Source organism: Agrilus planipennis, unplaced genomic scaffold, assembly GCF_000699045.2.
Source record: "Agrilus planipennis isolate EAB-ADULT unplaced genomic scaffold, Apla_2.0 scaffold158, whole genome shotgun sequence".
NCBI classification, from domain to species: domain Eukaryota; kingdom Metazoa; phylum Arthropoda; class Insecta; order Coleoptera; family Buprestidae; genus Agrilus; species Agrilus planipennis.
In genome coordinates this window covers 33,041-45,257 of record NW_020438924.1, presented here as the reverse complement: position 1 = coordinate 45,257, position 12,217 = coordinate 33,041, and the positions used below count along the sequence as shown (strand labels likewise).

Genomic DNA, 12,217 nt, shown 5'->3' with positions numbered 1-12,217 from the left:
GAAGTAATAAAATTACAATAGTTAACGTAGGTAGAACTATATACTGTGCGTGGTGTTCAAAGATTGAACTTTAAATGAATGACAAACCGAGAAGGACTAACGGACTTGTACCTATGACCGATAAATCTTGCTTATCATCTTATCAAGGTTAATGATATAAAAGCATGTCCTGTTATGAAGTTATAATGGTGTACCGCATATTAAAATTTAAAATTTAATGTCTACCGTTTGAAAAATTAGGGTACCATTTTTTGTTTATAATACGAATATAAAAATAGACTATTAATTACTATTGTGGAATAGTTTAATATATGTATATGTAACTACTGTGTTATCTATACCTTTTCTAAAAACAATAATTTTAAAATATAACAAATAATAGTTATCAACAGGTTTCGCAAACAATTTGTAATTACTACGAAATATGCAGATAAAACGTTAAAAAATGACCAAGATATGCACTTTAACTAAACAATGACTTAATTGTGAATTAAAATGTGAACTTACGCAAAAACATATTCATCCGAACCCTAATTATTAAAGGGGAAAAGTTTCCTTCAGAATTGCACACATTTATTAAAAAATTATAAAATATAAAATATTTGTTATGTTAGTTATGAAATCCAAAGTAAATTAAAAAATAATTAAGTAGGTAAACTTACGTGATGAAACTCACGTCAGGTCACTAACTTTCCAAAGACAGAATTAATTTTCTTTGCCTGTATTGTAGAATTTTCCTTTGAAATCTAGTATTTGCAGGTATCAAAAACGACCTTCGCTTATATTATTAAACTGTTAGCATTTAATTCATGTAAGTGAGTATTTATTATGATATTTATTTCATCAATTCACTACTTTACTCTAACCGTTGGATCATATGACTGAAAAGTGACGAGCTAATAATGAAATTGGACTTTGTTTTCGTCGTGTTGCTTCGCGCTTGATTTATAAGTATGTACGCGTATATGTATGTATTCGTTACATGTGTGTATTTTTACAGGAAAAAACAGATCATCTACACGTGGATTTCATAATATAACAAAATTTTGAAAAACAGGAGAATCACACAAAACCAAAACAAATTTACCGAAATACCTACTGAAAAAATTATTTGATATTAAAGAAAACTTGCTAATTATTTAAGTGTATGTAATACATTAATTAAAATTATATTTCATGTGATTCTTCTTTATTTTAATGCCCTATGGCAGTGAAAATATTAATTGTAATTTACAAACGTCTATTTTATTTTCATATCCTTTTATTCTGCTTATCTTTCATTGTCAGTATGACCCAAAACAATTTAAATGGGGGAAATACTAACAAAATATCATATTTGTATAGTTTTCTGTGAGAAATAATAGGGAGTTAAATGCCATCTTTCCTACAAACCAGGAAATGCGTACATTTTCCTCTTTTACCCTGATTATCCTTTAGTATGACTCAAAGAAATTAAAATGGGAATAATACTGATAGAATACAATATTTAGGTAATAGTTTTATACGTGAAATAATAAGGAGATAAGGACTTTCTTCCCTACAAACCCTTTTCATTCCAATTATCCTTTAGTATGACCCAAAAGAAATTAAAAATGGAATAATACTGATAGAATATCATATTTATGTAGTAGCTTTTTAGAACCATCTTTTCCAAAATTGAAGAAGAACATCTTCCCCTTTTATCCTGATTATTCGTAATTTTTTTAATAGCATTTTATATGAGAAATAATCAGAACTATTTTCCCTACAAACAAAGAAGTAGGTACATCAACAGTCCAACCATTATCCTTTAATAAAGTAAATTAAAATGGAAATAATACTGCTACCATGTGTTTTATTTGAGAAACAAGGATAATTTTCCTTTCGGAGAAAAAAAGCACTTCTTCGAGTCCTTTGGAACTTGTTGAAGGTCAAGGCAACATTTTTCAATCTTTTTATCAGTTTTTAAATTCTTTTCTCATCTACAACCCGTGAAATAAAAGTAACAGTTTAGCCGTAAAAATGTTTGAACTAAGAGTGTTATTCTATTTGGTAATTTTAATAAAATTTTACGGTTGTTATACCAAAAGTAAAGACATGGATGTTCTGGCGCAGCAGTTCTTCGAGAATTTGAAAGAAAATCCCAAAATAAAAGGTAATTTATTAAATAGAAAACGACAACAAGAAGTTTTTATTTCCTCAAAATTACAACAAGACATGTAGAAAATTGTTTGACAATAAGAAAAGACTGTAAATATCTGAGCACCATTTAGTTAAACACTTACAATCAGTCTAATGTTCAATATACCTAATTAATTATAATAATTACAAGCCTCCTTGAGGTTTACTATACATTTGCAACATTTAAGTTCTTTGTAAAATGTTTTAGAGAGTTCATTTAATGAACAAGTAAAGGAATTTATAGATAGCCAAATAGAAAATTATATTTCTCTAATAAAAGAAACGAAATATATCAAAAACCACGTTCTTACGAAAAGAAGTACGTCGAACATTGATACAATGGATACACTTACAAGGGACGAAACAGGTAACAAGTTAACAATAACTATTACAGTTGTATAATGAAGAAACATCTTTTGTTATTTATTACATTTATTTGGAACATTAAAAGATATTCTGTTATGGAACCAGAGTCAGGACTAGGGTTGTATACGTTTATTAAAGACAAAAAGTCAAACGTGTACAACCCTAATTCTAAAATTGCAATTCTGCTGAGGGAATGAAATGGTATACTTCATTTACTTTCTCTAGCGATGGGCCCCTTCCAATGTCTTGGATGCGCGCTGCCAAAATCGTAGGTAGGGAGAAAAAAGCTCATTATACTCTCGACTCTTGTTCATTAAACATACTTTTTCATACAGTACCTGCCAAAAGTTTTGTTCAATCATGAATAGTAGTGCGAGTCGATAACAAGCGTTAAAGCCTTTAATATGTCTTCAAATATAAATAAACATCTCGTTGATATTTTGAGTAGTAATTGGTACCAATAACAGCACATTTGAGTAATGCAATTGTAGTGGATAAAATGGTGAATTTTTCCGTGCAGTACTGTACGAATTATACGCTCCTCACCGGTTAAGAGTTTGGCCGAGAGTTGTCTCCTTTCTTTTCTGACCTAGTGCTGTTCTTTTCTACTTTGCGCCTGTCAAACTGAAGGTCACATCGCTACAGAAATTAAACTAAGTATAATTATGTTAAAATTTATTGTTTGTAGTTGCCGTCAACGCCAAAAAGATCTTTGAAGACATGACCGCACTTGTGCTCTTCCAGAAATTTTAAAAATTCACCCAAATCCATATGCTGGCATTTCAAGTTGCTCGTTTGAAACACGACTTCTTCGAAACAGTCGAATTTGCAAAAAGTTTTGGGATCTTCTTTACATTCTTCGTAAATTTTTACAAACAATTTCTTCCATCCCATGTTTCTTATGGTCTGCCACCATTCGTTACATTCAGTCGATGGTCCTTCGATACAAATAATGCCAGGTTTCCCCGGTAGACAGAATCCTTTGAGGTTCAGCTGATTGGCCTGATCAAGGATTTCCCGTCTCTTTGTCTTACTGTAGATGTGATGAGAATAGAGCCACATTCGTACGAGTTTTTCGTCAGTATCAACTGATTTGCGACCACACAATTCAGGTTTATTATCCACATATTTATCGGCATTGTCCTGGATCCATGATAAAGCAGCGAAAATACATTGACTTCCCTGTTCCAATTCCGAAATAAAATCAGTCAAGTTCTTGTTTAATTGAGAATGTTGGGTTTTGCTCGATTTATTGTTCCTTACGTAAATGTGGGGTTTTTTGGTGGGATATTCGTGTGGTATATTAACCGAAACTTCCACCTTTATCCCGCTTATTACTAAATTTATTACGAAATCCAAAGTGGGCGGAATATCGCTTGCAATATTATCTATAAAATTTTTTGCTTCCATCGTAGCCGAAGGGTCCTGCATTCGAAATTCTCCGGGGTTGCAATAAACACTCTGTAACATTTCGATTTCACTCAACTGAGTCTCTAAATTTTCTTTAAACTTTGATAAAGTCATCAGGCTACTTCTGTTAGGTATCATTTTAATAATCTGCAACAAAGAAAATGTAAATTATGCACAACATAAAATCCCTTAATTGCAGGGGTTTATATTTTGGATGGTTTCCTCCCCATATACAGTATTGGAACATCTCATCCGAAAGATATCAAATTGTTTACGCATAAAAAGCCAGACGTAGAAGAGTTGTACGCAGTGTCATTAGAAGTGGACGTAAAAAATTCTACAAGATATTTAGTAATTTATAGATTTATTGTAAGTTTGATTTAACGCGTTACGAATTACTTTGTAAGTATAAAAACATTTTCATTTGTAATAGGAAACAAAATTTTCAAAAATAATATCTAGAATAATACAGACTGGTTACAAATTAGCAGTTCATACAACCCCCATGTTCTCTGTAATTGTTATAATTGGGGAAGGAGAGATTAGCGAAAAGCTTGTAGAAAAACCTGGGGTTTACGTTTTCGATTTAGAGGAGAAACTAACGAAAATCCAGGGCCTAGATATTCCATATGCTTCTGATGTTTCATTATGGTAATCAATTTTTGTAATACATCATCATAAGGTAGGACTCGCACCTCCGCTCTTTCCTATCCTGAGTTAATCTTCGCATTTCCCTAAAATTAGAACATCCTACATCCGTAACTATTTATGAACAGTAATCTAATCTAGGTCTGCGTTAATTCCTCTTAACTCTTGTTTTTGCTTCTAATGTCGCTGACTAGCCCTTCATTCCTGAGGTGTCCTACCAACCTATCTTGCCTATTTCTTATTGACTTCCACACAGTCCTTTCTTCTCCTATCAGTCACTATTTGCATGTATAACACCACATTTCGAACGATTCTAACCTTTTATTTTCCGCCGCGTCCACTGTCTATGTTTCGCACCCGTACAGCGCCGTTTTATTTGTTTTATATCTCTACTGCTTCTTCCATCCTCAGTTATCTTACTAGATTTAGAAAATCAGCTACTTCTTCTAATCATTCGTCTCCTATCTTTACAGTATACACACAAATGTCAATTACAAAAGCAAAGATAATAATTTTTAATCAATTTAAGGGTCCAAAACAGGAACTTGTTCTTAGGGATAAGCCGCAAAATGTCGTTGACGCAAGATAAAAAAATTAATTTTGAAGTTTACAGTCCGATGTATCAATGGAAAGGGAGTCACTTTGATATGGTTCAAAAAATAAAAACATATAACGCCCAAAAGGTTTTGCCTTTTTCAATATGGGATTCCCATTATTTAATTTATGCCGATCGTAGAAATAATAAAGGTAGTTTTTGTCTGTAGTAGTTCTTAATGAAGTAAGTTCATTTTTAACAGGTGAATCAAACATTTTTTCGGAATTGTACAAGTACGACATTCACTCAGGCCAGTATGTCCTCCATCAAAAAATTTTAACTTACGGCGTGAAGGATGTGAAGCATTTTTGCTTTTTTCAACGCAATATGAAAGAAGATTTCTTAATCATTACAAACTCTAATAACACTGAGAGTAAAAATTTTAGTTTTAGGGTATTTATTACTTCTTTTTTTATGAGATTTTTTGTAGCAAAAACCTTGATACTCAAGTTTGTGGATGATTATTTTCTTCCATTTCAACACATTGAAAACTTGGAAAGAGTGAAAGAATGGCTTCCAGTTATCGTAAGTCCAATTTCTTTTGTAAGAAACACACACAAGGAATTGAATAATAAAAATATTTAAGGGTGAAAATGGTTCTTTTGCACTGCTTGCAGTAACTGAAGACTCTGGTTTAAGAGCATTTCAGTACAACGGCTGGAATTTTGAAGACACCGATTTGGAATACTCGGATAGAGCTTTTACGAAAGGGGTTAATTCTGTGAGCTTTTACCTGATCGATAATCAACCCCTGATAAGTAATTATAATAGTATATGTTCAAAAAACATTTTTCTAATCCCTTTTAATTGCAGTAGTCGCAAATGAAAACGATAATGGAAAAATGATGAACATTTTCGAGCCTGTTTTTACTCATAAAAACATGTTAAACGATTTCCACAACGAAATGCTCGTTTGGTGCGAGGAGAATTTGAAATTTTTACAAGAAAACAATAAAAAAATAAACAAAAGACAAACTACTATTAGCAAAGAAAAACAACTCATTACTGAAATACAGGCAGAGATTGACAAAAACTTTGAAACAATAGCAGAGCTTGAACAAATAATTGAAAACGCTGTAAAAGTTTCAGAAACAAACGTGATTTTGGGTGACGTTACTGCAGGGAAAATTACACTATCGCAAGAAAAGAATACTATAAAGTCCTTAACATCTACAACAGTAAATAACGTAGATGTTGTCAAGTTACTGAAAAACGTAATTTCCCTTAATGAAGATTTCACTGTACAAAACCTGCTAAAATTAAAAAGTGTTCGAATAGATAACAAAATAAAACCGAAATTTGTTAATGAGCATCCAGCTGAAGAACTGATTTATACGGATGGTAATAATCTTATAAAAAATTTAACAGTCATTGGTAATGTTGTGTTTGAAAAGGGTGTAAAGGTCGAAGGGTTGCTACAAAATATTAAATTCGATAAAGACAACATATTACTGATAAACACCGACCAAAAGTTCAAAGGATTTTTGGAAATGCAAAACATCGACGCTGAAAATGTTACAGTTGATACAATAAACGATTTCAAGCCTAAAAGGTCCATATCATTAGGAAAATACAAGGAAATTCATGTCGAAAATTTAACAATCGACGGCTTGATTAATAACGTTAGTATTACCGATATTGAAAGGAATGCCATCAAAATTTTCGGGAATCAGGAAATTGATTCAACCAAATATTATTTTCAACATTTATTTGTAAACGATTTTCGAGCCAAAACCATTGAAACTGTGAAGATACCACAAGATCTTTTACTAATAAATGGTGGAAACTATCAACTGCATAACAGTATTGAGTTTAACAATTTGACTGTTAAAAATCTTATAGTAAATGAAAATTTAAACGCCATACCTGTTAAGAATGGAAAACTAGATGTAATTTTGGTAGATTTGGACGAAGAACAGCGTATCACGGGTCACAAAATTTTTGAAAATGTCCAAGTGCTAAACCCCATAGATTTGCAGGGTCAAATCGATAACAAAGAACTTTCCAAAACGAATCCAGTTGTCCGGATTGAAAAGGAAATTGTTCTTGAAGGTGATCGCGTTATAACTGGAAATGTTACCGTTGAAGACTATGCTGCTGCTGACGATGTTTTCGCAAAGGGTGAAATATTATCCCTTGGGAATTTACAAGACAAGGGACTCCGTTTAGATGCAGTGAAAGTTCCTGTGCATCTCAATTTTAAACAACAAATTAAAGTAAATTTAATTTTTTATCATAATATTGTATTTTTAATGAATGGGGATTTTTTAAAGGTGGGGGACCTTTTTGTCGATAAAGTCAATGGCATTTTTGTAAGTTCACTAGTAACTACAGGCAGCAACGAGCCCCAGATTATAACGGGGTGGAAACGAATAAAGAACGATGTTACAATAACTGGTAATGCAACTCTTAATACCGTAAATGATATTAATTTGGAACATTTCGAAAACGACGTTTTGAAAATCAGCGGAGACCAAGTAATTGCGGGAAATCATTTTCTGAAATCTGTTACAACAAACAGGTGAATCCATATGTAGGGTGTTTCTGAAATAAGTAGCAAACTTGATGCACCTAACATGGTAAGTAAAGCAGTGTGGTTAACGCATAAAAAAAATATAAGAAATTGGATATGTATAGAGAAACTGCGATAACCAAGAGCTACATCGATGATAAATGTAAACAGTGACGGTTGTGGAGAGATTAATATAAAAAGGAAATATAGACAGCTTACTACCACACTACTAAACATAATAATCTTTAGACTTAATCTAACAAATAACAATTAATATACAAGTACATAAATACAAAACAAATACACAACAGATGCTGCTAAGTGTAGTAGCTGATTGAATGTGGCGTTGCAATGTCCTTGCCTGTACGTTTTTCTCGAAAACTTTCAGACCATCAAACTTTTACTTATTTTTGTTTTGTTTTATAGTACTCTAACACCCTCTGCTTGCTACTTATTTAAGAAACACCCTGTACAACCTTACGAATAATACCTAATTATATTTTATTCTCTGTGTATTGTCTTACAGAATAAATGGAAATGAAATTTACTTGAAAAACGTGGCACTCGAAGACTTACATAAAGACCATAAACGAGACATTTTGATAACTACCCCATCAATAAAATTAAACAGTATAAAAGTAAATGATTTGGTGGTGAAAAACGGTACAATAAACGGACATAACTTTGATCATATTATAAATGATTCGGTATTTTTGGATACGCCGAGTTTAATAACTGGTCATAAAACATTCAAACAGTTAACAATCAAAGAGATATTTGTTCACGAAGGAATGGATAAGGGAGTAGTTCCAAAACTGGTAGAAAAAGCTAATGGTATTTTTGAAATCCAAGGTGACATTCAACTGCCGCAACTTTCGATAGAGTCATTGGTGGTGAAGAAGAGATTGAATCAAATACCCGTTGACCAGCTGGATAAGATGTCTTTAAATAAAATGAAACTGAAAGTTTATGGAAACGTCAAGTTTCATCATGTTGTTGTTATTGGACAGGCGTTTATTGAAGATGATCGTATCAACAACGTGAGCATCACAAGAATGCATGAGGATTCTGTCAAAATTGACGAACACCATGAATTTGAAGCAGCATCGTTTGGTACGAGTTAAAACTTTTAAAACGTGGAAGAAAACACCAAAGTACTTGTTTCAACACAATTCATTACAATAAAACTAAAACTCGACTAGAGTCGTTCTGACCTAACCGGTTACTCTCGAGAATGACTTCTTTTGATCATACTTTCAAGCCGTTTTGAGCGAGTAGTGATTCTAAAGGGACAAATAATCCCTAAGAACTTGTTTTATCTCATAACTGTTAATATCATGTTTCATCAATGGTCGTCAGTCCTAAGACTGGTTGTACACGTACCTCCACTCTTTCCTATTCTGAGTTAATCTTCGCATTTCCCTTAAACTATAAACTTTTCTTGCTAAGTATAAAAAATTATTTTTTCTACAGAAAATGGAATCAAGTCTTCACAACCATTAAGTCTTAATGGAGAACTCTTGGGAATTGATCTGTTAAATTTAGTACAAAGTGACAATGCCAATGAGATATATCTTAAAAACAAAGTCTTCAATAACGACGTATTCGTTCACGGTAATTTGTTTTTTAATGGCTTTGTATCTGGGGTAAATTTTACCGATTTGTGTGAATTCGTGCACCTTCCCTATCTCAAAAATGATAAAGACTTGGTGGTAGAAGGTGAGTCAGTTGTAGTTTTCTCCGGTTTTGTTCAGTACATTTATACTTATACTCTTTTCAATCAGGAAATGCGTATTTTTTGAAAGGACCCAGCATAAACTACGTCAACAATGTTTATCTCGAAAATTTAAAACACAAATTCAATTTTTCGAATAAACGACACGTTGTAAATCCAATAAAACATTTTGAAACAATTATATTTGAAGGAAATGTCATAGTTGATGTAAGTTTTATAAAAAGAGAATATTGTTAACTGTTGTAAGTGCTGATAATATCTTAAAATTATAGCAATTTGTAAACAATGTGGACTTGAGAATTGTGGGAGACACATATTTTAGTAAATCTAAAGATCAATTTGTTACCGCAAATATTTCATTTAACGATGGTATCGTTTTTGAAAAAGACGTTTCGGCTAAAGATGCAATCGTATTGGGTGAAATTTATGGCATAGATTTACTAGAATTGAAACATAGTGTTTTGTTAGACGGCGAAGACCAATTGTTTTCTGTGCCTGTCGTTTTAAAATCTGCCCATATTAATGGTAAAATATTAACCATTAGGTACCGTATGTTCTGAATTTTATTACTACTTAACTCAATTAAAGCTCTAAATGGAGATGAATACACACTGAATGGTTACAACTTAGAAACCGATTTTATGAGGTATGACAAGGGAAATATTGTAACAGGAAGGAAAACGGTTAACAGTTTGAAGATTCGTGAAGTAATTATTGATAAAAATATTAATATTCAAGGAGTAGATATTCTAAAGTGGTTTCAACACTCGGTATTAAAGAACGGTGTTTTTAAAATCAGTGGAAGAACTACTTTTAAAGACTCTGTAACCTTTTACAATGGATTAAGGTAACTTTTAGTTCAATTTAATGATCACATGAGCCCGAAAATTAAAACTAATTCTACCTACCTCTTCTCCATAGTACTCCTGTTTCTGCTTCTAATATGTCTCTGAGTAAGACGTTATGCCTCATAAGGTGACCTACCATCCTATCGCTTCTATTTTTCCCCACAGCATCCCCCGTTCTCCCATTCTTTTTTTCCGTTTCGCAACCCTTACAGAGCCTTGCTCTAACTAAGCTCTTTTAATAATTTCCAACTAACCATTCGTTGTAATATTATTATTTTTTGTTTACAGTGTTCATAAAAATATGAATGGTATAATATTTAATAAGGACACTGTCCTTACGCGATCTTACCCTCAAGTAATATCCGGTAAGAAAGTTTTTTGCAACTCTGATAGCGTTCTACATTTCCAATCGTTAAATCTAAAAGGTAATTGGAACAATAACGATGTCAAAGAGTTGTTTGATAATCAAGTAAGTTTTTTTTACTAATTTTTGGTAGACACCGATTATTATTAACAAATTATTAATTCTTTGAGGCACTTGATGCACCAAATGTTCGCTTTTATTCGCCGATTAGCTTTTCTAAAAGCATAAATGCAACAAATGTAAACATAGAAAATTATCGTGGCGTTAACGTGAACGAGTTGATACGAAACGTAACAAATTTTCATCAGTTTGTTACCAACGAAAAATACGATTATTTGTATGATATGGCGGTGAAAGTAGAAAATTCTTTTTCTAGTAAGTACCTATCTACATACATTACCCTTTAATACCAAAGGATTCGTTTCTAATTTAATCTACATTGCAGATCAAGCATATTATTTAAATTATTATAAGCTTATCCAAACGTTTACTAAAACTCGATACGCATTCTCCATTATTAAATCAAACAAAAAAGACAACCTGTTTGCAATTGTCCCAAAAGCAGTTACATTTACAATTAAACTGCTTGAATGGAACGACGATAACGGATTGTTTAAAACGGGTACTTTTACTTTTAATTTGTTATCTAGGTAAGCTTACTACATTATTTGCTTTTTAAAATTAGATGCCGGAGAAATCGTATTCGATAAGGACATTACGTTTATGAAACCTCTTCAATTTAACGACACAACAAATATATACATGGAAATCTTTGATGATAAAAATAAATCATCAACAGGTAAAATTTTACCGTAAATTTTTAAATAAAAAGGCATTAAAACATAATTTGTAGGGGAAAAACAAGGAAACATGTACATTTTTAATGATCCTAGTACAACACTGGATTTAAATTACCAAATTTCAAACACAAGTATTTTGGATGTAATGCCAATGACTATTCCAGAATTCAAAAACACTAATTGCATGGCAGTTTTGAAAACAAATAAACTATTAATATATTGCGAAAGTGTTGATAATAAAGATGAAAAATTGAATCTTCAGCAGGAAACTGAAATTCCAGGAATTGTAGCGGTAATAATAGATAATATAAAGCTTTTTATCCTGAAAAATAATAATCTTTTGTTGTTTAATATGTGTACTTAGGTTGAACATGTGGTCATTAATGATTATTATACCATCTTTGTTGTATTAAATAATCGAAAATTTAACAAAAAGAAAGAGGCCCAGATAGAAATACTGAAGTATGATGATGGAAGTTTCAAAATAATTCAAAAAATTTTTGTTGTCCAACCAAGCAGTATCAGCGCAATTAAATTTAAAGATTCTTATTATTTTGCGGTGGTATCACAACAAGTAAAAGATGCCCAGTATCCCGGAATTGTACATATAAGAAGGTAAAGTAACATTTAAAATTATTCCTACCATAAATAAATAATTGTTTCTTCAGGTGGAAAAAATACGATACATCGAATTTTTATATATTGTAAATACTTTCATCCACCTGTAGGACTTATATATTTTTTTTTAAATTAATTAATAATAACTTTACAAAAAGAAA

General features: G+C 31.8%; 3 protein-coding genes across 9 annotated transcripts in view; 1 reads left to right on the top strand and 2 right to left on the bottom strand.

The window, feature by feature from the left end:
* Positions 1-871, bottom strand: part of LOC108740193 (perilipin-1) — a 2,716-nt gene extending 1,845 nt beyond the window's left edge. Inside the window, exon 1 of one of the 3 annotated variants that reach the window (XM_025973992.1) lies at positions 663-871. The gene's annotated coding sequence lies outside the window, so the exon portion shown is untranslated. The remainder of the gene's footprint in view (positions 1-662) is intronic. The other 2 variants (XM_025973990.1, XM_025973991.1) reach the window with 2 other exon arrangements.
* A 119-nt stretch (positions 872-990) lies between these two features.
* The window catches only part of LOC108740183, a 12,309-nt gene continuing 1,082 nt past the window's right edge, over positions 991-12,217 (top strand). Inside the window, exons 1-20 of one of the 3 annotated variants that reach the window (XM_025973978.1) lie at positions 991-2,134; positions 2,369-2,527; positions 4,136-4,305; positions 4,370-4,587; positions 5,114-5,331; positions 5,382-5,552; positions 5,610-5,704; positions 5,766-5,937; positions 5,993-7,700; positions 8,218-8,804; positions 9,165-9,410; positions 9,476-9,633; positions 9,699-9,951; positions 10,015-10,273; positions 10,563-10,743; positions 10,809-11,013; positions 11,084-11,260; positions 11,324-11,437; positions 11,492-11,730; positions 11,803-12,053. In XM_025973978.1, the coding sequence (XP_025829763.1) occupies positions 2,002-2,134; positions 2,369-2,527; positions 4,136-4,305; positions 4,370-4,587; positions 5,114-5,331; positions 5,382-5,552; positions 5,610-5,704; positions 5,766-5,937; positions 5,993-7,700; positions 8,218-8,804; positions 9,165-9,410; positions 9,476-9,633; positions 9,699-9,951; positions 10,015-10,273; positions 10,563-10,743; positions 10,809-11,013; positions 11,084-11,260; positions 11,324-11,437; positions 11,492-11,730; positions 11,803-12,053 (5,714 nt within the window). In that variant the 5' untranslated portion in view covers positions 991-2,001. Of the gene's footprint in view, positions 2,135-2,368; positions 2,528-4,135; positions 4,306-4,369; positions 4,588-5,113; positions 5,332-5,381; positions 5,705-5,765; positions 5,938-5,992; positions 7,701-8,217; positions 8,805-9,164; positions 9,411-9,475; positions 9,634-9,698; positions 9,952-10,014; positions 10,274-10,562; positions 10,744-10,808; positions 11,014-11,083; positions 11,261-11,323; positions 11,438-11,491; positions 11,731-11,802; positions 12,054-12,217 lie in introns of all 3 variants that reach the window. The other 2 variants (XM_025973977.1, XM_025973976.1) reach the window with 2 other exon arrangements.
* Positions 3,136-12,217, bottom strand: part of LOC108740189 (RWD domain-containing protein 2A) — a 10,221-nt gene continuing 1,139 nt past the window's right edge. The window contains exons 1-2 of one of the 3 annotated variants that reach the window (XM_018474410.1): positions 10,335-10,576; positions 3,136-4,083 (exon numbers count right to left, since the gene is read on the bottom strand). In XM_018474410.1, coding sequence (XP_018329912.1) covers positions 3,202-4,074 — 873 coding nt within the window. In that variant the 5' untranslated portion in view covers positions 4,075-4,083; positions 10,335-10,576 and the 3' untranslated portion in view covers positions 3,136-3,201. Of the gene's footprint in view, positions 4,084-4,513; positions 4,668-10,334; positions 10,577-12,217 lie in introns of those variants that run through there. The other 2 variants (XM_018474411.2, XM_018474408.2) reach the window with 2 other exon arrangements.